The sequence below is a fragment of the Salvelinus sp. IW2-2015 genome, linkage group LG27 (genome assembly GCF_002910315.2).
Source record: "Salvelinus sp. IW2-2015 linkage group LG27, ASM291031v2, whole genome shotgun sequence".
NCBI classification, from domain to species: Eukaryota; Metazoa; Chordata; class Actinopteri; order Salmoniformes; family Salmonidae; genus Salvelinus; species Salvelinus sp. IW2-2015.
This window is the reverse complement of record NC_036867.1, coordinates 6,243,409-6,269,811: the sequence shown is the minus strand read 5'-3', so window position 1 is coordinate 6,269,811 and position 26,403 is coordinate 6,243,409. Positions and strand designations below refer to the sequence as shown.

General features: G+C 45.2%; 1 protein-coding gene across 10 annotated transcripts in view; it reads left to right on the top strand.

The window, feature by feature from the left end:
- Positions 1-26,403, top strand: part of ptprma (protein tyrosine phosphatase receptor type Ma) — a 300,425-nt gene that overhangs the window by 72,628 nt on the left and 201,394 nt on the right. For all 10 annotated transcript variants that reach the window (XM_070435628.1, XM_070435624.1, XM_023972507.3 and 7 more), the window contains exon 3: positions 24,348-24,625. In XM_070435628.1, the coding sequence (XP_070291729.1) occupies positions 24,348-24,625 (278 nt within the window). The remainder of the gene's footprint in view (positions 1-24,347; positions 24,626-26,403) is intronic.

Genomic DNA, 26,403 nt, shown 5'->3' with positions numbered 1-26,403 from the left:
GAGGAGAGGGGGTAGAGGGGGACCGGCGCATCCCCTGGGGAGGTGACATGATCCCCATGGCGGGGGCGAGGGGGAGTAATTGGGACCAGCGAGTGAATAAAGACAACTTTATTACATTACAGACGGGTCAAGGCACACAGCACAGTCCTTGCCCGGCGTTCAGATAGAGCTGCCTGCTCACGCCCCGTGCACACACACACACACACACACACACACACACACACACACACACACACACACACTGGGTTGTTTATCGGTTTACCTGCCCTCTCTGTGATTAACACTGATCGCCACGCCGACGGCTCGAAACAGATTTCAGGCAGCTGTCATGCTTATGTCCCCTTTATCACTCTAATTGGGGGGTAGGGGAGACTGTGTGGCTATGGCAGGAAAACATACTGTCCCCATTACCCCCCCCCCCCCACCCCCTCCTTGTTTTGTTCTGGTCAGGCCTAGTATAACCAGTTGAATCCTAATGACCTTGTTATTTTGATCCAACGCAGAGGCGACGGATTCTATTTGTTTCCCATCTGTCTCATCAATTAGTACCTGAAGCTGAGTACTTCATACAGCGGGTGCTGTTACAAGAAGCCACAGTGGAAGTAGAGTACGTGACTTGACTTCAGCAAGTTGCCTTCATAGTTTTAGCTCAAACTTTAGTTCCAGCATGGTTTAAATAGGGTAGGCTAGTTTGATGGCTTAAACTAGTATAGCACAATCTAATACCATTGGGAGAGGAACTGTTACCTAACCAATGTCATTGTTTACACATGTATATAAAGACATGTTTGTTTAAAAGCTTTGTGCTTAATTGTTATGTGGAGGTTAGCATAGCAAGGTTACGGATTGTCCTTGTTCATCCCTATGGCCTGGTTCTGATTGCTACCCTCGGCTCATTGCGGTGATTGGTTGGAGTCGGGCTGCGGTGCATGATGGTGCTACATGCTCCAGTGCCCCCATTGTGCCTCTCTGCATGGCAAAGCTGGATCCAGAGCAAGGCCCCCTTTTTGGAGATGTCATCACCACAGGCTGCCGTACCTACCGAGGCATGATTAGATATCCAGCCAACAAGGCTCAGATCATCTCATGGGTCATCATGGCCTTCATCCAAAAACTCATCCATGTAGTCATCAAAGAACTCATCCCAAAATTCATCTGAAGACGGATCTTAGGACTGGTCAACAATGTGGCTCATCCGTTCACTCAACTCAATTGGATTGTTGTTTAATTGAAGGGAGAAGAGATTGACTCAATTAAGGAATCGGTGAGCTCGTTTGCAGAAGCGACGATCTGTGTTTTTGAATAGACTGAGGACGGCCAGGTTTTGAAAGTTTCCTTTGAAGACGCGCTGCCAGACCATCCGTCTGAGGTTTCTTTGATGAGCATCTGTCAGTTTCTGGAACCAGGCATCTCGTTTGGCAGCTGATCAACCGAGTATCATTTATAAAAAAACGGAGCATTGCTACACTGGATGCTTCTGAACCGGCGGGTTAATTTCCGTGTTAGAGGCTTATCGGTGTTGGCCACATGAGTGAGAGCAGCCAATCATGTCAGGCCTTTGAACACGACCCCTCCGCCAGTCAGTCAGTCACTGGGGGGTGGGGGTGTGTGTCTAGCTTATTTCACACTGCTGCCATGGGGACCGACTGTGATTACAAAGCCACCTATCAGTGCACACATGGCCGTAATTAAAACCTAGCCCACTAATTCCACGCAAACAAACACAGATAATGCCTACGAGGACCCAACCGGGACCATCTCTCCCCCTCCCTGCCCTCCCCTTGTCGCGCATCACTGCATATCGTGTTCAAGTTCATTATGACACTCTTTCTCTCTTGGCTGCCAGTTGCAAACTGTGCCGCTGTGGCGGACACATTTTTGTCAAAGTCAGGAAGTCTCTCACTCACAAACACATTATTGTCCTTCCACTTTTTTTTTGTACTTTCCAAAGGCTTTTTGAGTTTGTGTTGTACGACAGGCTCTCAGACTAGACCTCTATGTCAACGCTTTAGACAAATCCTATACACACACACACACACACACACACACACACACACACAAAAACCAACACACACCACACAACACACACACCACACACACACACACACACACACACACACACACACACACACACACACACACACACACACACACACACACACACACCACCCCAACCCTTCCCTCACGAATAAAGTACAGAGCCCTCTTCTACACAATTGCACTGAGCAGGCAATGTCCCATCAGCTGCTGGTCCCAGCCCAGCCCCCCACCCTGACAGGAAACCTCTCTGTCAGCATATGTCCTGTAATGTGGGATTGGGGTGGGGGGGGGGGTCTGTCTTGATTTGATCTGGAGAGGTTGGGCTGTGTCGGGGAAAAGGGGGGTGGGCACGGAGTGCAAGAGAAGCATGAGCGGCAGTGGGCTAGGGGTAGATGTTCACGTTCTGTAACCCTTGCCATGCAATCACATGGCCTGATGAATTATTTTATTCTGGCCAGTAGTGAGATTGGTATGTGAATATGGTGATTCATTTCTGTCACACCATGGAAAGGAAGAGGTGTTCTTCCTTTTAGGGTTCAGTATTTTTCAAAAGGGAAATTCCAGTAGAGAACATTCTATCATTGACCAACTAGAACAGTGCCAGAGCAATCCTGACTCCCATCCTAACTCCACAAAGCATGGTAATGAGTCTGTGGTCTGGCTGGCAGAGAGGAAGAGGCCGTCCTTTCCTTTACCTTACACCTTTCTCCCATGTCTGTTTACCCTACTGATCCAGACCTGCTATCTCTCATTCTGCTCCCGTCTGAGATTGACAGGCAGTGTCACCTTTAAACAATGTGAAGATCCACTTCGTAGGATGTTGATAAGGCACAATTGTAATGGAATCTGTCTGAAACGGGCCAGCAATCTTTATTACGATAGTGTTTTTACCCACACACCTTTTAAACAGAATCTGTTGTAAAAAGTCAGTGGCTATGTGTATTTCTGGCCCACTTTCCAAAAATGTAATTATGTGGAAGAGCAATTTTTTGTTGTTGTCTTTATTCTGTCACCTGTAAAATAAAATAAAAATTCAGTCTGAAACAAGACCTGGTAATTAAATAAACTCTCCAGTCTACTTCAGCTTGCCCCTCCATGTACCCTGTCTGTTATTGGGGATTGTCCCTCCATGTACCCTGTCTTGTTATTGGGGATTGTCCCTCCGTGTACCCTGTCTTGTTATTGGGGATTGTCCCTCCGTGNTCTTGTTATTGGGGATTGTCCCTCCGTGTACCCTGTCTTGTTATTGGGGATTGTCCCTCCATGTACCCTGTCTTGTTATTGGGGATTGTCCCTCCATGTACCCTGTCTTGTTATTGGGGATTGTGAGCAGCATTAGATTTGTCTAATTTTCCAGTTTGTGAGTCCAGTCGAGCCGCTGTCGGCTGGTTAAATGGATCTTGCTAGCAGTAGGGCTGTTCAACTTCGCTGGCTGGCCCTGCCGCAAAGAGAATTATGGCCTGAAATAACGAGGACCGGAGGAGAATGAAACTCTCTGAATCAGGTGATGCTGGACTATCTCCTCTCTGTATTAATTAAAATATCAATTTATGCCCTGTATCAATTTATGGCTTATTTCTCTGCTATCTCTGTCACCTTGGCTTCATAACCAGACCCACACCAGCCCAGTAGTTTGCGGAGCGAGTCTCATTTTCGGGACGGCGTAATTTCCAAATGGGCATCTCTGCTTGAGATGGCGCCTCCTTAAATTGGATGGGCCGGTGATGGGGGTAAAGGAGCGAGGCGCTTCGCGGTGGCACAGGGGTGTGCCACCCGCCACCGCCTCTGCTTTGGAACATGATTTGTTGCAGGGTCACGTCCCATAAACCGGTGCTCCCCACAGTCACAGTCAGCAACAGTGTCTAGCGACAGAGAAGGAACTAGCTACAGCCGCAGCCCGAGGTTAGTGTTTTACAAATTGAAAAAAGTCCCAGTAAATCACTCTACTTTTTACCCCCTCCCCGGAGCCTTCTGCACATCACAGCCTTGGCTCCTTTTAATAGGAGAGTGTGTGTTTTGAGACTGTGTTAGTATGCACGTCTGCATCAGCTTGTGTCTATGAGTATTGGCACTGGTAGACTGTAGCACAATATGAAGGGACTCCCCGAAAACACTTTTCGTAGCAAGTTAGGAGAGCATTTCAGCTACCCTAACCTTCCTAAGCATAACCTAATTCTCATAACCTGTTGCGAAAAGTCACCATTATGAATGTGAATATTTTAAAATGACCCCATTTCCTGGGGTCCACTTCCTTTCGTCACTTCTCTTCAACCAGGAAAGTCTACCTGATGGGGTTCTGAGGAGGAGAGCTCGAGTGAGTGAAGTGATTTTGTTTTAATGGTAATAAGTGTACTCAGTGAAAGTAGTCCCTTTCATCGCAGCACTACGGTAATGAGACGCAGCCTCAGACGTCTCCTGCACTCCGTCTGGCCTCCGGGAATCACAGATGGAGAGTCCTAGGTACCGGGCTACAATTATCAGCCATTATCTTCAGTTTAGCAATTTAATAAGGCAATGACTGATCGAAGACGGGCACTTGAAAGCGAGTACTGAGAGAGGGGGGAGTACTTCAGCTCTTTTCTTTTGTCAAAAGGAGGGACCGTTCTGTGACTGTCCCGCAGCCGTGGAAAAACAGCTCATTATTTCCTGGCTAAATTGAACAAATCAAAGAATTCCCAAATGATGAAAGAAATAGGGCTTCCATTTATCTTCAACTCTAAACCCCCCCCCCCCACCACCACTCCATCCCTCCTACCTGGATGCTTAGGCATCAGGATCAGGTGTGTGTGCCTGTGTGTGTGCATGTATGTTTGTTGGAGAGGCTAGGAGGCAAGAGGAGGAATGTGTCAAATCAAGCTTCTCTGAAGCTCAGGAAGACGACCACAGGAGTGATCCACTTACCCTGTCATAGTAGTTGGATAGGATACAAGAGACGAGGACCGGCCATACAGAAAAGACACCCGGAATCAAATCAACTGTTAACTGAGATTTCCACCAGGGGAAGGGTGGAAAAAGCGGAGTGAGTTTGGGAATGTGTTACTGAGCCCAGTGTGTGCTTTAGCTCTGTGCTAGCTGAGAGCGGCAAGAGGTGAGAAAGACAACCTTTCACACTATGAAAGAGGAAAGGAAATTGCTTTGGGTGCCATGTTGGACAAAGTCAACTTTATAATAATTTCCATAATCAGTGGGCTTCTACCTGAAGCCCAATCAATAAAAATGTCTCAACCTTCATGCATTATTCACCTACTGATAATCTGCATCATAAAACCACGACCCGTGAGATCAATGTGATGTAGAATTATTGATTCTACCTAATGTATAACACAATCAAACTTTGACAACTATACAATTCACGCCATCAGCTGCACGTTTCAAACACACAGCCTCAAGCCATGAACACTCTGAGGTGCCAGAAGAAAGACACTACTGCTCCTCTTCTCGTTTCTTCTCTTCGGAAATGAGCCATAAATAATCGACTGGTTTGACTTGATACTGTTGTTCCCTGAAGCGAAGGCTGCATACCTCTTATAGATCACAAAGATACAGGCTCTTTGCTATCACAAAGACCTCCCACATATCTGCAAATATCCCCTCTACCATGGCAGAGGAAGGAAGGGGTGAACATCGAGGCCCACGCAATAGAGAACTTACGACACACGTTATTGCAAATGCATATCTGATCAGAACACAATTTACTTTTCTGTGTCAGTCTTCCAAACCCCTATGCCCCCCTTGTTATTTTGACTAGAACTACAGTATCTGTTGGTTTCTAAGGAAACAGATGGTCAACATGGCAGAAACATTGGAGGGGGAGCGTTCACACAATCCACGAAAGCTGTTGACGTGTTGTGAGACTTTATTAGTTTCTAATGTGTGCGAGACAAGCACCGGCCAGGGTTACTGGAGACCTGGGTAAAGAGACGCACACCATTTAAAAGACCAGCCTTGACCAACTTGAGGAGAAACGACCTGTACATAATGGACTCTGATTAACAACTACTGGTCAACGGAGCTAATTTGTGTCATTTGTCACCTTGACTTAGTCACTGACTTGGCAGTGCAGGTGCCACGTTGTTTCTGCTGCAACTTAAGTTGTAGGCACGTTGGGTGTTGTTCGTGGTGACTAATTACTTTTGTGTCAAAGGCTGAATCCTTAGAGACCATAGCCAACATACAAACTTGAGATGGGGATTCAGAAAAGTCTTGCTATGTTTTGATAATACACAGCAATCAGTGGGATCTTGTTGAGGATTTAGGCTTTTCTGTCAAGTCTCCACTTTTTGACTTTTTTTTTTCTTTGTTCTCCATCGGGGTTGATTTGACATTGTGGCTCGAAAGTGCATGCTCAGCACAGACTCTCTGGGAGTGGGTTCTCAGCTAAGACTCTGGCTAACCTCAAGGTGCACAGCACCTGCTGAAACTCGTCCTCGTTAAAATGTGGAAGGGATTAGAGGCACAAATCCTGGAGTGGCGAGAGAGCTCGCTGCCACGGCCTCCACATCGCCCATTTGGAAAACATTGTTTGTTCGCCCCGCTCTGAGCGACCTCTGAGTGAATCATATTAGCGGACGGAGTTGAGTGCTCGAGGTGGACGGAGGAGAGGAGGGTTTGGGAGGGCTGTGTGGAGGGGGAACAGGAGGTGTGAAAAGTGGTTCTCTCCGGATGAAATCGAACCACAGTAATGATCTACAAGTTCAGGACCTGACAGCGTTCGGCCAAAATGAGCGCCGCAGTCATTAAGACAAATTACATCCAGCATGCCGCACTGGGCAGCCGGCCCCTCCGTCGTTTACTGAAAAAAGCTAATTGAAAAAAAATATACCTCCAACCTCTGCTCTTTTGATTAGTACTCACTCTAGACTCCCTGTGAGCTAAATGAGTTGATACCGGGGAGATGTGAGAGCTCTTTTTAATGCAGTATTTAGTGGAATAGATGAAGTCATTGAGACATGGTAAAAAGGTAAAGGCTTCCAGCAGGAAATGGAGACATTTGGGCCAGTCGGGCTGGTGATTATGAAATATGTAAAAGGAAAGTCTTCCATACCTTGACTGCGTAATTAGAAACGATACCGTCGTCTAAGTGAATGGATTAGATTTGGCTTTTTTTTGGGGGGGGGGGGGGGATAAAATGAAATATGATAATGCTATTACTCCCTTACACATCCTCAAGGTTGAGGCCTATTTTCTATCAAGCTGGAAGTGTTTGGGGGGAAAAGGACGTCTTTAAACATCCTCCCTGTACTACACAACAATAGTTTAAATCAAATGTAATTGTATTTGTCACATGCTCAGAAACAACAGGTGTAGACTAACAGGGCAATGCTTACTTATAGGCCCTTCCCAACAATGCAGAGAAAGTAAAAGAAAAGAATAACACAAGGAATGAATACATAATGAGTAACTAACTTTGATATACACGGGATACCAGTACCGAGTACATTTACAGTGTATTCGGAAAGTATTCAGACCCCTTAACTTATTCTACATTTAGTTACGTTACAGCCTTATTCTAAAATAGATTAAATTGTGTGTAGGTTGATGAGGAAAAAACATAATTTAGTACATTTTAGAACAAGGCTGTAACAAAATGTGGAAAATGTCAAGGGGTCTGAATACTTTCCCAAACGCATTGTAGGTAGGGATAACGTGACTAGGCAACAGGATAGGTAATACATATCAGTTTAAGATAAATCTCACAAAAATATCATCTGAAATATGTTTGCTCTAATGCATCGAGAGGCTCCAGATCCATAAATGAGCCAAATAATCAATCGTTCATGCAACACAGTCTGTACCACATTGATTAGTGTCTCCTTCTGCTGTGAGAGACTGAATCTTCTTTGATTGTTATGCAAGTTAGGTTTCAGAGAGTTTAAGTAGCTGCACCGAGAAGGATCCATGACTGCACTGAGACAATGTCCTTGTGCCACTGGCATTTTACATGATTATTGTTTAAATCCCCCTTTTACCATAGTCTTGTGTTATCAGGGCCCCATTGAAAACAACTTCCTTTTCCTTTACAGCAGACACATGAAGGAAATCTGTGAGACAACATCAGGGAGCGATTGTGTACGATCAATGCAGCGCTCTCGACCACACTTCCTTCTGTCGACCAAAGCCTCTTTTCAAAAGGCTTCGCTGTCCTTAGTCACTGTGTGATTGTGTTCATTAGAGGGGGTTGTAGGCTCACATAGGCAGCGGAGTCACTCACTAGCCATCTCAAGGTCCTCTTCCCTATTAAAACTGCTAATGTAGTCCAAAGGAGCTGCTCATGCTCGTTATATAAATGGTGTTTCAGGAAGAACAGAAAGAAACGTTTACAAAGTGTTTAGTTACGGGAAAATAGCAGGTGGATGACATTCTATGTCACAAATAGCCTAACCCTGGCTGTAAAGGATAGCGGCTGTAGACCTGGCACAGTAAGGGAGAGGTTGGCACCTGTGAGGTTGGATGTTTGGTGGTGCCAGTGGCAGGCTCCTTACCTGGCCAACGCCACAGGTGCGGCCCTGAAGTCATGGACACCTGCCAGTCTGGGGAGCCAACCTTCCCAAAGTTCCACAGGGCCTCTCTCTTAAGAGGGAGAGAGATAGTGAGAGAAGGGAGGATGCTGCCTAATCATCTGGCTTGGAGCTGCTGGGTCTCCTTTTCACCGTGTTGGTTACTTCATGAACTTAAGCGGGTAGTTTCGCATGCTCATTTTGTATTGATGTTGAGTGTCTCCAATTACCGTAACAATTGTAGAAAGTCCCTTGTTATACATTGCCTGCTAAAGTAATTATTATTATTATTCAGTTTCATTGAACCCATTTTAGAGCAAGGCAAATAATGTTATTGCCGTGTTCCTAATTGCATTTTTAAAATGCATGTTGTGCTGGAACAGTTATTACATTCAAGAAGGGTTGGACAGTTTTGTGTCTATCCTTCGTTCAGCATGAATAGCTCATGAATGGGATGATTCCATACTAAGTTTCTACATGCATCATTGTTGCTCCCTATTCCGGTGACCTCCTGGTAAAGGTCATTAGTATCGTGAAGTTCAAGTCAACTTTTCCTCATGAGGGCCTTTCAATGGGAAATGTCCACGTTCCTTGAAAGTATTTACACTGGGGTTCGTATTGAAATGAGGAGCCATTTCAATACGAACCATTTGAGGAGACATTTCAACCCCCCCCTCTGCCACACTCTCTGGCTATTCATCACCGGGTCTTACACATATCCCATTTCCAATAAGCCCAACTTCAATTTACAAAGTACTTTGCATGTGAAGGTTAATCAATAAGTGGAGAGAGAGCACATCCTTGTTACAAGAGCAGCACCTGCTTCTGCTGCTTAGCCCCATCCTCAATCATTCATTAGTCTGCACAGCAAAAGAGAACAACTTATCTGATTCTAAACAAATATGCTCATCAACGGAATCCCATGGGGAATGAACCGTCTGTGTGTGTGTGTGCGCGCAGGCGTGCATGAGTGCATGCAAGGTTATAGCAGCGCTTGTTTGCCATGGCAGAGTATCATTTGAAATCAGGAATTGTTATTGATTTGTGTACTTCAAAAAGTCAGTGAAGAGTAGAGATTAAAGTCGTGTGTTATAATAGATCACGTAGACCTTGAATTAGTCTGCCTTGTAGGACGTGGGCCTTTCATACCTAGACATCTGGCTGAAGGGAGGCTGGTATGCTCAGATTTGTTTCGGCAAGTCATCACGGCAGACATTGCTTTGTCAAGTAGTGACGCTAGAATTGATTCGAAATGAGGTTTTTAATCCTTTCAGTGAAGTTTTATTTTCTAGGTGCTCATCTAGATGTATTTTCCAGCATACTCTGGATCATGCTTTAAAATGTTGATGGAAAAAATAAAAATGGCGTAGAAAGTTTGCTCTTCCTCAGCTCCTACAGTTGGGAAACAGTTGTTTAGCTGTCACATTCTGTCTCCAAGTCCCAAGATCCCTCTCTGTATTAGAATAAACTCTACTCCCAGTCCCCGCCCCAAATTTTTATGCAATTGCATGGCGCTTCCAATAACAGCGCACGGCCAAACGATTAAAATACACATTTTCTAATCCTTTTCCCAGTCGAAGGGCATTGATCCATGCTCTAAGTGAGAAATGATGTCTCCTCCCATGTAGAAAAATCTCATTACCAGTCTTGCTGGCTCGCGGGGAGCTGTTTACATGCCTTAACAATTCTCCTGGAGTGGAACCAACAAGACAATTGCATTGACAATATTGTCTCCTCGCACCTCTCTCCCGCTGCCTTAGACCCCCCCCCCCCTGCACTGATTCACTCTCTCTCACGTTTCATCTTTTAAATTGTGCTGAAATATTTAAGTGCTCGGGTGAATGTGGCTTGATGGCTAACGGCGCTCTCTTGCCACTCTTTTTTTCATGCATAATGCCTCTTTTAAACATGCGCTGGAACAGTGCTTGTTCCATTTAACCTGAAATGAAGGCCACTATTCCACTTGTTCCTATGCCTTCTTTCCACCGAGAAGGCCCCACTGCACTTAGCCCAAAATCAATTCAGCAGAGAAATTCATTGTTGAGAATTCATCCCTCAAAGAGCGAAGGAGGGAGGGAGAGGGAGGGAAAAAGTTGTTCTCTCCTTTTGTTGCATGTCATCCCACCAGAAAATGATTGATGCATGATCATTTGTGGGCCTAGGAAAAATTGGATTCGGGCAATCTGTGTTTGACCATTTTAAAATGCATGAGTCATTCTTCTCTCTCCCATGTCAAAAGCTCAATGAGGAAAAATAGAGTACATGAACATCATCAACTGACAAGGTCGATATCCGCTCATAATGGGAGCTGGAAATGGCAAATGTTTTTATTCATTTTTTTTTCTTGCACGCTCTCCTCTCCGGTCTCTTCTCTCTCTCCTTCCTCTCCTCTGTTTCTCTCAATCCATAGAAACTTTCTGACCCTAATGTGCCTCTAATATATTTAGAAAATTACGCAGTGTAAGCAGAGCCTTCATTGCGTGGTCACATTAAGTAAAAGGTGGAGAGGGATACGTTAAATAACTGCTAAGCTATTGAGATGGAGAAAATCTAGGCTTGCTAATGGGGTTTTTCATCACTGGTATGAGTTGCAAGGGTCATGTGTCTCACAGCTGTGTGAGGTGTATTTATATTGAAAGTGAGACTCGCTGTGTGAATTTCTGCATTAGTTAATGCTTTTTTCTATTTATATCATGTCATGTTTTCAAAACTCAGAAGAAACTGAAACGTGTGGTCTTGGCTTTTGGCTCTTAGGTTCCCAACTTAACTGGTTCAGTTTGATCCTCTTGACCTTAGTGTAAATAGTATGCTCGTTTTTCTGTCAGGTGAGATGGCGAGGATACCGATATAATGTAATGACAGGTGTTCAAGTAGTGCACCTACAAGAGATTCCTCCCTCTCTTACCATGCTGGTGATTTCACCCTTGGCGAACACTCAGAAGCCAAGAGCCCAAGGTCTCTACCTCCTGCGGTGTATCTCATGATAAATAAGACCCGTCTCTCCGGCAGCCCTTGAGCACCAAGGGTAAACTCAGCTGCGTCGGTTAGCGAGTGTCATCCTCGAGTGCAACACCACAAATGATGCCAGCAGAGGTGCTGATTTGGTGACAGAATACTTGTAGCAGACAAATCGACAACAGATTGCCTCCTTTATTTTCAAGGGTAAAAAAAATGTTTTGTGAGTCTAATGGGGGGACAGGAACAGCACATGCCAGGTGTGTAATGTTCTTCCCATGCCAAGTCCATTAGTTAGAATGCAGGCGTAATTGCCTTTTCAGAAAGCCAAGGTTTTTTCACATTTCTTACATGTTTGGCGCCACTAAAGGCTCTCAAGTGTATCAGCGAGCTTAGCAACTGGATTCAGGTCCAGACCACCTTGCACTAGAGGAGGCTGATACCTGCTATCATAACTACAGTGGTTGCTCCACTAAAAGTTTTGCGATTGTACTGCGGGACTTAGAGGTAATTTGTGGTTTAGTACGGTACCCTGCGTCACCACTTCATTGCTCCAGACCAGCGCAAGGGGGAGTTAGAGCACTGATTATGCTTTTGGGTCCTACTGTGTCTCTAACTGACAATGAATGGGCGACATAAACCTAAATAGGAACTGATAATTGTGCACAACTTCAGTATTACTTACTAAAACTGTTGTTACACTAAGTTTTTTATTATTTTGCTCTTACTGTAGGCCACTCCCGACCAGTCACATTGTACAGCGCCTGAGTGGCGCAACTGTCTAAGACACTGCATAGCAGTACAAGCTGTGTTGCTACAGATGCTAGTTCAATACCCGTGCCGGCCTGGACTGGGAGACCCATGAGATGACTGTAGGTTTTTGGTTTCTCTCCCTCTAAAAACAGAAATAAATCATTATAAATAACAAACTGGCTTTATTTAAAAATGAATGACAATGTCTCACCCCATATTCAATAATGTCCTTTTTCTCGCTCATTTTACGTTATTTGAAAACAAAATCATCTTCAAAATATAATTTTTTAAACAAAGCGATTATTATTCATTTAGAATTATATAAAAGCCCCTTGGATATTCTCACAGATATATTATTAACCATGTTATTAGCAGGACAATATACACTGCTCAAAAAAATAAAGGGAACACTTAAACAACACAATGTAACTCCAAGTCAATCACACTTCTGTGAAATCAAACTGTCCACTTAGGAAGCAACACTGATTGACAATAAATTTCACATGCTGTTGTGCAAATGGAATAGACAAAAGGTGGAAATTATAGGCAATTAGCAAGACACCCCCAATAAAGGAGTGATTCTGCAGGTGGTGACCACAGACCACTTCTCAGTTCCTATGCTTCCTGGCTGATGTTTTGGTCACTTTTGAATGCTGGCGGTGCTCTCACTCTAGTGGTAGCATGAGACGGAGTCTACAACCCACACAAGTGGCTCAGGTAGTGCAGCTCATCCAGGATGGCACATCAATGCGAGCTGTGGCAAGAAGGTTTGCTGTGTCTGTCAGCGTAGTGTCCAGAGCATGGAGGCGCTACCAGGAGACAGGCCAGTACATCAGGAGACGTGGAGGAGGCCGTAGGAGGGCAACAACCCAGCAGCAGGACCGCTACCTCCGCCTTTGTGCAAGGAGGAGTACTGCCAGAGCCCTGCAAAATGACCTCCAGCAGGCCACAAATGTGCATGTGTCTCCTCAAACGGTCAGAATTTAAAAAAAATATAATTGACAAAATAGTTTATATTAACAATGTAGTGTTCTGCCGGTGAAATAGTCTTAAAAAACACAGGGACGGAGTAATCCAGAACATTTTATATTCCAGTGTCACTTCATATTACTGCTGAGCGATTAACCAAATTCACCGTTGGTTCAGTTACTTCTATTCCATTGAGTGTTGTTGTTTTGAGCCCACCGTGGTGTTTCTCTAGAGAGAAATCAAATCATTCACGAGAGAAATCAAATCAAGAACTATGTTGGATGCTGGGCTTAAGGGAGTTGTAGTTTTCACTAAGCAAATATTCAACCTAGTTCAGCACAGAAACGTGGTAATTAACTACAATGACCGGTTCTTTCCATCTCGGACGGTGACCTACATTTGCTACGTTAGGTTAGATACACACACAGATCACATAGACGGCATGAGAGAGGAATATACACAACAACTAGAGTGATGGAGAGTTTGTGAAAGTATGATATCTACTTTGAAGAACTAGGAAAATGTTTTTTGTCAAACAGCTCTGCAGCATACTTAGGTGCAGGCTAGGCTAGCTAAATAGGACGACAGAGCTCAGAGATATTGTTAGATGGTCTGGCTGGCTGGTTGCTACTGCCTAAGCAGAGATGATGAGATGCTCACTTTAACGAATTACAAAAATAAAATCAGCAAATAAAAACTACATAATATACACAGCTGAAATATTTTATAATAGTGATTTCCTATTTCTTTTTACCCATTTGTGGACGTGACGGAGACAATTTAATATGTTCAATGTTTTGGCAATTGAATGTTCACTATTGTCATTATTTCGGCATTTATGTATATGTATGTATATTTTTTGATATACACACACACACAAACTGTCTGAAATTAAAATGGCGTAACAGTGCCTCCTTGTCTCATCTGTATCTTTTCCTCCTGGAATATGACAGCTCTGAAAATAAGAGGCGAAGAATCCCTTCAAAGTGCTCTGGTGTTTCTAGTAGTCGTTTCAATGCAAGTAGAGAGTAGGCCTTCACTTATAAAAGGTGTCCCTCTCTCTCAAATGTACATAGCGAGTTGGAAAGAAAGGTAAGTGTTCTTCTGACCACGGAAAAATGAGTTATTCTAGTGACAGGCATATATACCTGTTGTCTAGATGCCAACGTTTAGCTAAACATTATGCTCTGAAGGCACATTAGAGAGGACTCGATTATTAAAAGGCCTAGTTTAGATATCATGTCAAGGATGGAGTTAGAAGTTAACTAATGAGTCATGAAAGACACACTCCCTTGTGGAAGCAGCATTTTTCTGATAAGGCTGCCCAAGAAAATAGTGCTCTGCAACACTGTCTACTAGACTGTTTCTATACTGAACAAAAATATTAACGCAGCATGTAAAGTGTTGGTCCCATGTTTCATGAGCTGAAATAAAAGATGCCAGAAAAATATGCACAAAGAGATTATTTCTCTCAAATTTTGGAATATGAAATGAATTGAGAGAAATGGCTGACGCCGGTGACTTGGTGGCTGTGGGAACCTGTGCTCTGTCTGGAGCTTGGTCGTGATCATTGCCAGATGTACTGGTATCTGTGTAGGGACAGAGAGGGGTCATCTGAGCTTTGGAGGTCGATAGTATAACATGAGGTTGGGAACAGATTTGGTTGTGTTCTGGGTGTGTCTGTCATCCAGAAGATATCACACTTCTCTGTGTCAAGTAAAAGCAACATGGAAGATATGAGCCACCTCGGGAGGAGGAGGAACCGTCAGCTGAACTGTTTTACAATGGTATTTTGGTGAGCACTGAGAACTTGTACCCATGAATTGAATAAACAGCTGTTGATACCAACTATGAGCGCAGTGGTTTTAAAGACTCTTAAACAGAGTGGGGGAACCACCAATTCTAAAAAGGATTACCGCACCAGACTAAAGTTCCTATCAACCTTAAACACAATCCCGGAGACTGTATGGGCTCCTTGACACAATGCCATTATTATTATGAGTGATCAAATGACCCCCCTCGGTGCTGCAGGCCAGAGGCAATCAACAATGGAGTTGCCTGGGAAATGAGAGGGCAGGGTGGTAATTCCACACCCTGCTCTACGTTTTAATCTGAATGAAGTGGGAAAAGGCACACTTTAATGCACAAGACTGGACATGTCACTGGAGGGGAGCCTCTGTCCTATTAATAGTACAGCCAGGGACAGAGAGGTTAAATCATTGGATTGTCGTTTTCTGTCTAATTATATAGAGGAAGTGAGTCTGTGCATGTGCCAACCTACAGTACTGATGACACTGGCGCTAGGGACTGACTCATCTTGGATGACTGATTATTCCTCCTGTACTACAAGTTGGAGCTACAACTGCAGTACAACTTGTGGACAACAGTACATCTGCTTGTTAGCACTAACTCTGGTTGCATGTATAGAGCTCTTGAACATCTCTTTTGTTCACCACCTGAGTAGATGGCTCTTGTTGAAAATAATTTTACCTTCTAAGTTGAAGGCCTCGGATCCTTCAGAGTATTGCAAACAGTAGGGAGAGGTTTCATGTTTAAAGCTACAGCTCTGTTTACAGTGAACTAAATATACCTAAATGAGGGTGTTTGTTCCAACGTAGTACCCCAAAAACACGACCGGCCTTGAATAACGTCAGAGATCCATTCAATGCAAACTCTTCTCGTTTCGCAAACCCTTTCACTGTCTAAGCTACTGCCTTGGTAATTAAAATGAGAAAATTGGAGAGCTTTTTCAATAACGGCCCTCAACCCAAAAAGCGGTGTGTGTCAAGGGCGCCCATCGGTCCCTACTGGATTTGTCCCCTGTGTACCCTAGACTACCTCTAGACTGTATCGATTCMTCCCACTCCTCCTCCCGCTCTGCACTCTAGGCCCGGAAGGCCAACGCCTGAGCACAGATGTACTAATGAGAGGGTTGCCGATGAGACGCTGCAGCCCCATGGGCTGAGCACTTCAACGTTGCCATGGCACAGCGCATTCTCCAGGTTTTAATGGAAGTGGGGATTGAAGGCCAGGGACGAAGTGACCTCTTCCCCGTTCTCTTCTCCACTCAGGGTCCCCCCCTCCATCCTTCACTATCCCCATCATCTAGGCTTTTAGTGCATGACGGGGGACGTTAGAGACTGAGCCCTCAGTAGGGAAAAGCAGGGTTTCTGAAAAAGCTAGAAATGGAGCTGTATACATTAGTGACACTTGAGACTTTTTTAGATTTTCCACAGTGCTGTTTGGGCATACTGCACTTAGTAAGGAGAACTTATTTGAGAATTCTAATTCATTGTTGGCGGGCCGTACATTCCACACTATGTATGCCTCTGTGTAAATATTAGTTTTTTTATGTCACTCTTATTTTAGAAAAACGCTACAGGCGTTACAGGCGTACAGTACTTTAGAGCGAAATATAGACTTGTGCCTCGGCTCCAGAATACCAGTCTGTGTAGATAATGAACACCTCGTACACGAGCCAGAACAACGGCCAAGGGCTTTTTGCAGTAAAACAAACTCCACGCTCCACTTTTTGCCCATTAAAAAAAAAAAGTGTTGAAAAGGCCCTTTTTTAAATGAGCTGAGAGTGCGCCGGGCCCTTTCAAGGCTCTGTCCACAGAGGACCCAGAGTCAATAGTCAGGATGGGTTGCCAGGATGGGTGAGGTTCTCTTAATGTCACATCAGGGTTATTCATTAACTGTTCTACTGACTGAGGCAGACATCCTCTCCTCACGCCTGTTTCCTTTTGTGTTGTGGTCTTGTAATAAAGACTGTCTGGAGTTAACAGTTCACACCTTTGTGCTCTTGGATTGAAACTGTATTCATTTATTAGCCATGATTTAGTCTTGTCATAATGTCAAGCCGTCCTTTGTCATCAACTTAAGTGGTAGACTTGGATACAGTATAAAAATACAGTATGTGCCGTGTTCGCTGTTTCCTGTTTCTGAATCCAGCAGGTCAAGTTATCTTCTACAAACACGTAGCCTGCTGATTATGCCACGTTGAAAGCAGCACCTATTGTTCTGTACCTACCACCGGCTGTCAAATGTGTGTTTGTTCATGACATGCCCATTCAGAAACTGTGGGTATTGGATGACCTCACCTAATGACTTGCCCTGTCTAATTAATATTTCGAACATAAACTGTCATAATTGAACGTATGAGTGTAACTCATGCTCATTGAAAACATGTGACGCTCTTAAAGGGGCAATCTGAAGTTGCAGCATTCATTTTTGGACTAAATTAATGATATGTACCCATTTGATTCTTGAAGAATATAACTTCCTCATGGGCTTTGTTCAACTGTCGTACCCCATCAGAACCCAAAATATAAGCTTCCTTTATTTTATTTCACCTTCATTTAACCAGGTAGGCTAGTTGAGAACAAGTTCTCATTTACATCTGCGACCTGGGCAAGATAAAGCACAGCAGTTCGACATATACAACAACAGAGTTACACATGGAATAAACAAACATACAGTCAATAATACAGTAGAGAAAAGAAAAGTCTATATACAGTGAGTGCAAATGAGGTAAGATAAGGGAGGTAAGGCAATAAATAGGCCGTGGTGGCAAAGTAATTACAATATAGCAATTAAACACTGGAACTGTAGATGTGCAGAAGATGAATGTACAAGTAGAGATACTGGGGTGCAAAGAAGCAAAAATAAATAAATAAGTAAATAAATACAGTATGGGGATGAGGTAGTTGGATGGGCTGTTTACAGATGGGCTATGTACAGGTGCAGTAATCTGTGAGCTGCTCTGACAGCTGGGGCTTAAAGCTAGTGAGGGAGATATGTGTCTCCAGCTTCAGTGATTTTTGCAGTTCGTTTCAGTCATTGGCAGCAGAGAACTGGAAGGAAAGGCGGCCAATGAGGAATTGGCTTTGGGGATGACCAGTGAGATATATCTGCTGGAGCGCGTGCTATGGGTGGGTGCTGCTATGGTGACCAGTGAGCTGAGATAAGGTAGGGCTTTACCTAGCAGAGACTTGTAGATGACCTTGAGCCAGTGGGTTTGGCGATGAGTATGAAGCGAGGGCCAGCCAACGAGAGCGTATAGATCGCAGTGGTGGGTAGTATATGGGGCTTTGGTGACAAAACGGATGGCACTGTGATAGACTGCATCCAATTGATTGAGTAGGGTATTGGAGGCTATTTTGTAAATGACATCGCCGAAGTCGAGGAATGGTAGGGTGGTCAGTTTTACGAGGGTATGTTTGAGAGCATGAGTAAAGGAGGCTTTGTTGCGAAATACGAAGCCAATTCTAGATTTAATTTTGGATTGGAGATGCTTAATGTGAGTCTGGAAGGAGAGTTTACAGTCTAACCAGACACCTAGGTATTTGTAGTTGTCCACATATTCTAAGTCAGAACCATCCAGAGTAGTAATGCTGGACGGGCGGGCAGGTGTGGGCAGTGATCGGTTGAAGAGCATTCATTTACTTTTTTATTTTATTTATTTCACCTTTATTTAACCAGGTAGGCTAGTTGAGAACAAGTTCTCATTTGCAACTGCGACCTGGCCAAGATAAAGCATAGCAGTGTGAACAGACAACACAGAGTTACACATGGAGTAAACAATAAACAAGTCAATAACATGGTAGAAAAAAAGAGAATCTATATACAATGTGTGCAAAAGGCATGAGGTAGGCAATAAATCGAATAATTACAATTTAGCAGATTAACACTGGAGTGATAAATCATCAGATGATCATGTGCAAGAAGAGATACTGGTGTGCAAAAGAGCAGAAAAGTAAATAAATAAAAGCAGTATGGGGGGTGAGGTAGGTAAATTGGGTGGGTAGTTTACAGATGGACTATGTACAGCTGCAGCGATCGGTTAGCTGCTCGGATAGCAGATTTTTAAAGTTGTTTGAGGGAGATAAAAGTCTCCAACTTCAGAGATTTTTGCAATTCGTTCCAGTCGCAGGCAGCAGAGAACTGGAAGGAAAGGCGTCCAAATGAGGTTTTAGCTTTAGGGATGATCAGTGAGATACACCTGCTGGAGCGCGTGCTGCGGGTGGGTGTAGCCATCGTGACCAGTGAACTGAGATAAGGCGGCACTTTACCTAGCATAGCCTTGTAGATGACCTGGAGCCAGTGGGTCTGACGACGAACATGTAGCGAGGGCCAGCCGACTAGGGCATACAAGGTCGCAGTGGTGGGTCGTATAAGGTGCTTTAGTAACAAAACGAATGGCACTGTGATAAACTGCATCCAGTTTGCTGAGTAGAGTGTTGGAAGCTATTTTCTAGATGACATCGCCGAAGTCGAGGATCGGTAGGATAGTCAGTTTTACTAGGTAAGTTTGGCGGCGTGAGTGAAGGAGGCTTTGTTGCGGAATAGAAAGCCGATTCTTGATTTGTATTTTGGATTGGAGATGTTTGATATGAGTCTGGAAGGAGAGTTTGCAGTCTAGCCAGACACCTAGGTACTTATAGATGTCCACATATTCTAGGTCGGAACCGTCCAGGGTGGTGATGCTAGTCGGGCGTGCGGGTGCAGGCAGCGAACGGTTTGAAAAGCATGCATTTGGTTTTACTAGCGTTTAAGAGCAGTTGGAGGCCACGGAAGGAGTGTTGTATGGCATTGAAGCTCGTTTGGAGGTTAGATAGCACAGTGTCCCAAGGAAGGGCCGGAAGTATATAGAATGTGTCGTCTGCGTTAGAGGTGGATCAGGGAATCGCCCGCAGCAAGAGCCACATCATTGATGTATACAGAGAAAAGAGTCAGCCGAGAATTGAACCCTGTGGTACCCCATAGAGACTGCCAGAGGACGCGACAACATGCCCTCCGATTTGACACACTGAACTCTGTCTGCAAAGTAGTTGGTGAACCAGGCAAGGCAGTCATTAGAAAAACCGAGGCTACTGAGTCTGCGATAAGAATATGGTGATTGACAGAGTCGAAAGCCTTGGCCGGGTCGATGAAGACGGCTGCACAGTAATGTCTTTATCGATGGCGGTTATGATATCGTTTTACCTTGAGCGTGGCTGAGGTGCACCCGTGACCGGCTCGAAACCGGATTGCACAGCGGAGAAGGTACGGTGGATTCGAGATGGTCAGTGATCTGTTTGTTGACTTGGCTTCGAAGACCTTAGATAGGCAGGCAGGATGGATATAGGTCTGTAACAGTTTGGGTCCAGGGTGTCTCCCCCTTTGAAGAGGGGGATGACCGCGGCAGCTTTCCAATCCTTGGGGATCTCAGATGATACGAAGGAGAGGTTGAACAGGCTGGTAATAGGGGGTGCGACAATCGGGCGGACAGTTTCAGAAATAGGGGTCCAGATTGTCAAGCCCAGCTGATTTGTTATGGGTCCAGTTTTCCAGCTCTTTCAGAACATCTGCTATCTGGATTTGGGTAAAGGAGAAGCTGGGGAGGCTTGGGCGAGGTGGAGCAGCGGGGGGGGCGGGGCTGTTGGCCAAGGTTGGAGTCGCCAGGAGGAAGGCATGGCCAGCCATTGAGAAATGCTTGTTGAAGTCTTCGATTATCACGGATTTATCGGTGGTGACCGTGTTACCTAGCCTCAGTGCAGTGGGCAGCTGGGAGGAGGTGCTCTTGTTCTCCATGGACTTTACAGTATCCCAGAACTTTTTGGAGTTAGAGCTACAGGATGCGAATTTCTGCTTGAAAAAGCTGGCCTTTGCTTTCCTGACTGACTGCGTGTATTGGTTCCTGACTTCCCTGAACAGTTGCATATCGCGGGGGCTCTTCGACTTTTACTTTCATTTAAGAGCAGTTGGAGGCCACGGAAGAGTTGTATGGCATTGAAGCTCGTCTGGAGGTTAGTTAACAGTGTCCAAAGAAGGGCCAGATGTATACAGAATGGTGTCGTCTGCGTAGAGGTGGATCAGAGAATCACCAGCAGCAAGAGCGACATCATTGATATATACAGAGAAGAGAGTCGGACCGGAAATTGAACCCTGTGGCACGCCCATAGAGACTGCCAGAGGTCTGGACAACAGGCCCTCCGATTTGACACACTGAACTCTATCAGAGAAGTAGTTGGTGAACCAGGCGAGGCAGTCATTTGAGAAACCAAGGCTGTTGAGTCTGCCAATAAGAATGTGGTGATTGACCGAGTCGAAAGCATTGGCCAGGTCGATGAAGACGGCTGCACAGTAATGTCTCTTATCGATTGCGGTTATAATATCGTTTCGGACCTTGAGCGTGGCTGAGGTGCACCCGAGACCAGCTCTGAAACCAGATTTCATAGCGGAGAAGGTACAGTGGGATTCGAAATGGTCGGTAATCTGTTTGTTGACTTTCAAAGACCTTAGAAAGGCAGGGTAGGATAGATATAGGTCTGTAGCAGTTAGGGTCTAGAGTGTCTCCCCCTTTGAAGAGGGGGATGACCGCGGCAGCTTTCCAATCTTTGGGAATCTCAGACGATACGAAAGAGGTTGAACAGGCTAGTAATAGGGGTTGCAACAATCTGGCAGATCATTTTAAAAAGAGAGAGTCCAGATTGTCTAGCCCGGTTGATTTGTAGGGGTCCAGATTTTGCAGCTCTTTCCGAACATAAGCTATCTGGATTTGGGTGAAGGAGAAAAGGGGGTGGCTTGGGCGAGTTGCTGTGGGGAGTGCAGGGCTGTGGGTAGGGGTAGCTAGTTTGAAAGCAGCCATAGAGAAATTCTTATTGAAATTCTCAATTATAGTGGCTTTATCGGTGGTGACAGTGTTTCCTAGCCTCAGTGCAGTGGGCAGCTGGGAGGAGGTGCTCTTATTCTCCATTGACTTTACAGTGTACCAGAACCTTTTTGAGTTTGTGCTACAGGWTGCAAATTTCTGCTTGAAAAAGCTAACCTTAGGAAAGCTAACTGCCTGTGTATATTGGTTCCTAACTTCCCTGAAAAGTTGCATATCACAGGGGCTATTCGATGCTAATGCAGAATGCCATAGGATGTTTTTGTGCTGGTTAAGGGCAGTCAGGTCTGGAGAGAAACAAGGGCTATATCTGTTCCTGGTTCTAAATTTTTTGAAAGGGGCATGCTTATTTAAGATGGTGAGGAAGGCACTTTTTAAAGAATGACCAGGCATCATCTACTGACGGGATGAGGTCAATATTCTTTCAGGATACCCGGGCCAGGTCGATTAGAAAGGCCTGCTCGCTGAAGTGTTTTAGGGAGCGTTTTGACAGTGATGAGGGGTGGTGGTTTGACCGTAGACCCATTATGGATGCAGGCAATGAGGCAGTGATCGCTGAGATCTTGGTTGAAAACAGCAGAGCTATATTTGGAGGGCAAGTTGGTTAGGATGATATCTATGAGGGTGCCCGTGTTTACGGATTTGGGGTTGTACCTGGTGGGTTCATTGATAGTTTGTGTGAGATTGAGGGCATCAATCTTAGATTGTAGGATGGCCGGTGTGTTAAGCATCTCCCAGTTTAGGTCACCTAGCAGCACGAGCTCTGAAGATAGATGGGGGGCAATCAGTTCACATATGGTGTCCAGAGCACAGCTGGGGGCAGATGGTGGTCTATAGCAAGCGGCAACGGTGAGAGACTTGTTTCTGGAAAGGTAGATTTTTAAAAGTAGAAGCTTGAATTGTTTGGGTACAGACCTGGATAGTAAGACAGAACTCTGCAGGCTGTCTCTGCAGTAGATAGCAACACCGCCCCCTTTGGCAGTTCTATCTTGTCGGAAAATGTTATAGTTAGGGATGGAAATTTCAGGGTTTTTGGTGGTCTTCCTGAGCCAGGATTCAGACACGGCTAGGACATCCGAGTTGGCAGAGTGTGCTAATGCAGTGAATTAAACAAACTTAGGGAGGAGGCTTCTAATGTTAACATGCATGAAACCAAGGCTCTTATGGTTACAGAAGTCAACAAATGATAGCGCCTGGGGAATGGGAGTGGAGCTAGGCACTGCGGGGCCTGGATTAACCTCTACTTCACCAGAGGAACAGAGGAGGAGTAGGATAAGGGTACGGCTAAAGGCTAAAATAACTGGTCGTCTAGTACGTTCAGAACAGGGAGTGAAAGGAGCAGATTTCTGGGCACGGTAGAAAAGATTCATGGCATAATGTACAGACAAAGGTATGGTAGGATCTGAATACAGTGGAGGTAAACCTGTGCATAGAGTGACAATGAAAGAGATATTGTCTCTAGAAATATCATTTAAACCAGGTGATGTCACCGCATGTTTGGTAGGTTGAACTAAAATGTTAAATAAGGAGTATTGAGCAGGGCTAGAGGATCTACAGTGAAATAAGGCAATAATTATTTACCAAAACAGCAATGGACAAGGCATATTGACATTAGCGAGAGGCATGCATAGCCGAGTGATCATAGGAGTACAGTGAGTGGCTTCAGGCAGCTAGCGGGTCGTGGCTAGCAAGCTAGCAGAAGGGCCTTGGAGGGACGTCGCGACGGTAGAAAGTCTGTTGTGGCCCCCTCATGCTATTACGTTGGCAGACGGATCAGCAGGGCTCCGTGTGGTAAACCAGGCCAAATGGCAAAATAGGTATAGTGGCCAAAGAATTTGTCCGATGGGCCTCTTAAGCTAACAGTCCGATGTGCTCTGGACAGCTAGCGGGCCGCGGCTAGCAGGCTAGCGGATGGGCATTCAGGGGACGACGCGACGGCGGAGCCAGTTGAGAAAACCCCATCGGGCGATTCACGTCGGTGGTCCAGTCGTGATGGATCGGCGTTGTCCAGGCCAGTTGGCAAAATAGGTATTGTAGCCCAAGGAGTGGCTGATGGACCTCTTTGGCTAGCCGGGAGATGTGCCTAGCAGATGGGCCTAGCAAGGCTAGCTCCAGGCTAATTGGTTCTTGCTTCGGGACAGAGACGTTAGCCAGGAGTGGCCACTCGAATAGCGAGTTTGTAAACAAAGTAAATGTAAACAAACACTATCGCCTCAAAACATGGTTACAACTATCATTTTGATATCATGGATAGTCGGTCCTTGAATTTTGAGTGGTTACATTTCTCCAGCCTATTTTACCAAAACAAGGGCATGGGAGAAAGCGTTGTTTCAACTGCTGATTCCCGCTTTAAATAAATGTGATTTCTAGTCAAGTTTATTCATTTGTAGATATTATTTGTATTTTTTTAAGTAGAGGTCACGCTGTGGCCATCTCATGACTAATCCTGCTCTTCTCTCGCTACCCTTCCACCCCCCCAGACTCTGCCTTCATAATGGTCAACACCAGCGGACGTTTCTCAGGCCAGAAGGCCCAGTTGCTCATGCCCCAGCTCAAGGAGAACGACACCCACTGCCTCATCTTCCAGTACTACGTAGCGGGACAGCGCGAGGGTGCCAACCCGGGCCAGCTCAACGTCTATGTCAAGGAGAACAACAGTCCGCTGGGCATCCCTGTGTGGAACGCCTCAGGGCCCGCCTACCCCACCTGGCGCCAGGTGGAACTGGCTGTCAGCACCTTCTGGCCCAACTTCTACCAGGTGAGATGGGATAAAGAAGATGGTGATGGGCTGTGTCTATAAAAGGAGCACATAGAACAAGGGGTAGGGTTGTCAGTGAGGGCCCTACTGTTCATCAAATGTAAGGTTTTGTTCAAGTCAAAGTCCTGTTGTACTGTGGGCAGTTAGGAAACGGTAGACATTGTGTTATTATCCTCTGTGGGCTGTACGTTGACTGATGAAGTGGTAATATTGGTGGAGATAAGAACCCATCAGATCGGGACATCTTCCCAGCACCAGAGCCATCTTTTAACACTGCCCATTAGCAGGGAATACTATTGAACTCTGACAGAGTCCATGTTTTCTCAGAGCGGGTCCATGGCAGTACAGTAAACACATTCTCCAAGGTCTCTGGAGGTCAAACCACTTTCTATTATCACCTCCCCAATATTTCTCCTCTCTGAAAATTAAACTCATTTTGTGTGCAGCATCGTGCCGTTAGGCAGCAGCGCTGTGAATTTCCAGCCGAGGCAATTACCGCTCACGCCAAATGTTTGGTTTCCTCCCACATGAGGTCAAAAACACACACACACACACACTCGATCACAGGGTCAGTGTGTACTGAGGGACCCAGCATGTAAGCCCGTCAGTATGTCATCTGCCCCACGGATGACCCTCAGATTGAAGGCTGATGGTGTGTGTGTGGAGGGAGTTGGTGGGTCACGCCATCGAGCCCTCCTCCTCCCACTAACACACAGTGTTGGCTGATAGACACATTCTTTTCACACACGTGCCTGTGAGGTTTTCCCTAGCGAGACCGACGGTAAAGAGTGATAAATACATCTCCATGTTTCCCAAGAGAAATCACCGCCATCTGTTGTTTGACAGAGGCACCGTGCAGAAGGAGCATCTCTCTGTGACTTCCTATTACTCTTTCAGATTAACAATGGAAAGGCGGCATCTTCAAAGCTCTATACCCAATTAGCAATGTAGCAAGTAATTATGGGGTTTCTGTAATTGCACAGTATCTTTAAGTGTTTGTCAAAATGAAAACCACCTGGTATTCAGAAATTACTTTGTCTCTTATTTTGTAATTACAGCGTATGGTTTTCGCTCCCCTCAGTTTACAATGCAAGTCTATCAGCACAGGTCTAATTACATTGCAATGGTTGGGCCGCATTTTGAGAAACTTTTAATTAATCACGCCGTGCATTTCAAATATGGTTATTGTCTTCCCCAGCCCGGCACACTCTGATCTTGATCCTGCCATTTTGCGTTGTTCATCTCCACCTGCTCTGTTATTCCAATTCCATTTTTAGACACAATCACAATTACCAGGTGATCTGTAAAGGAACATTGGGGCGACATCGCATCAGTATTTAATGAACAGCGTGAGAGGGAGGAAGGAAAGGTCATTTCTTCCCTGTCTGCTATTATGTATGCATGAGAGGTCAGCCTTTTGTTCTTAGGAAGTTTCAACAACTTACTGACAAGACTTTTTGTAAAAGATGTGGTGAACCTGAAGTTGCACTAAGGACGCCATGAAGTAAAGCAACACACACACACACACGTCGGAGGAGCACTACTCACATTCGCTTATGCATTAAAAGCAAACCTACTTCTCTAGCCCCCACAAGCCACATGAACGTTATCATGGCTAATTGAGCTCATTCACCAGGTGCAGCTAAAGAAGATAAACCTAAAAACACATGGAGGAGGGGGGGGGGGTCCGCCGGGGTCGAGCGGGTTGCTTAGCATCACCACGGCGACAAACATTAACAACCTTGGTTTTAATCACCCCAGGCGGCACGTCGTGACAT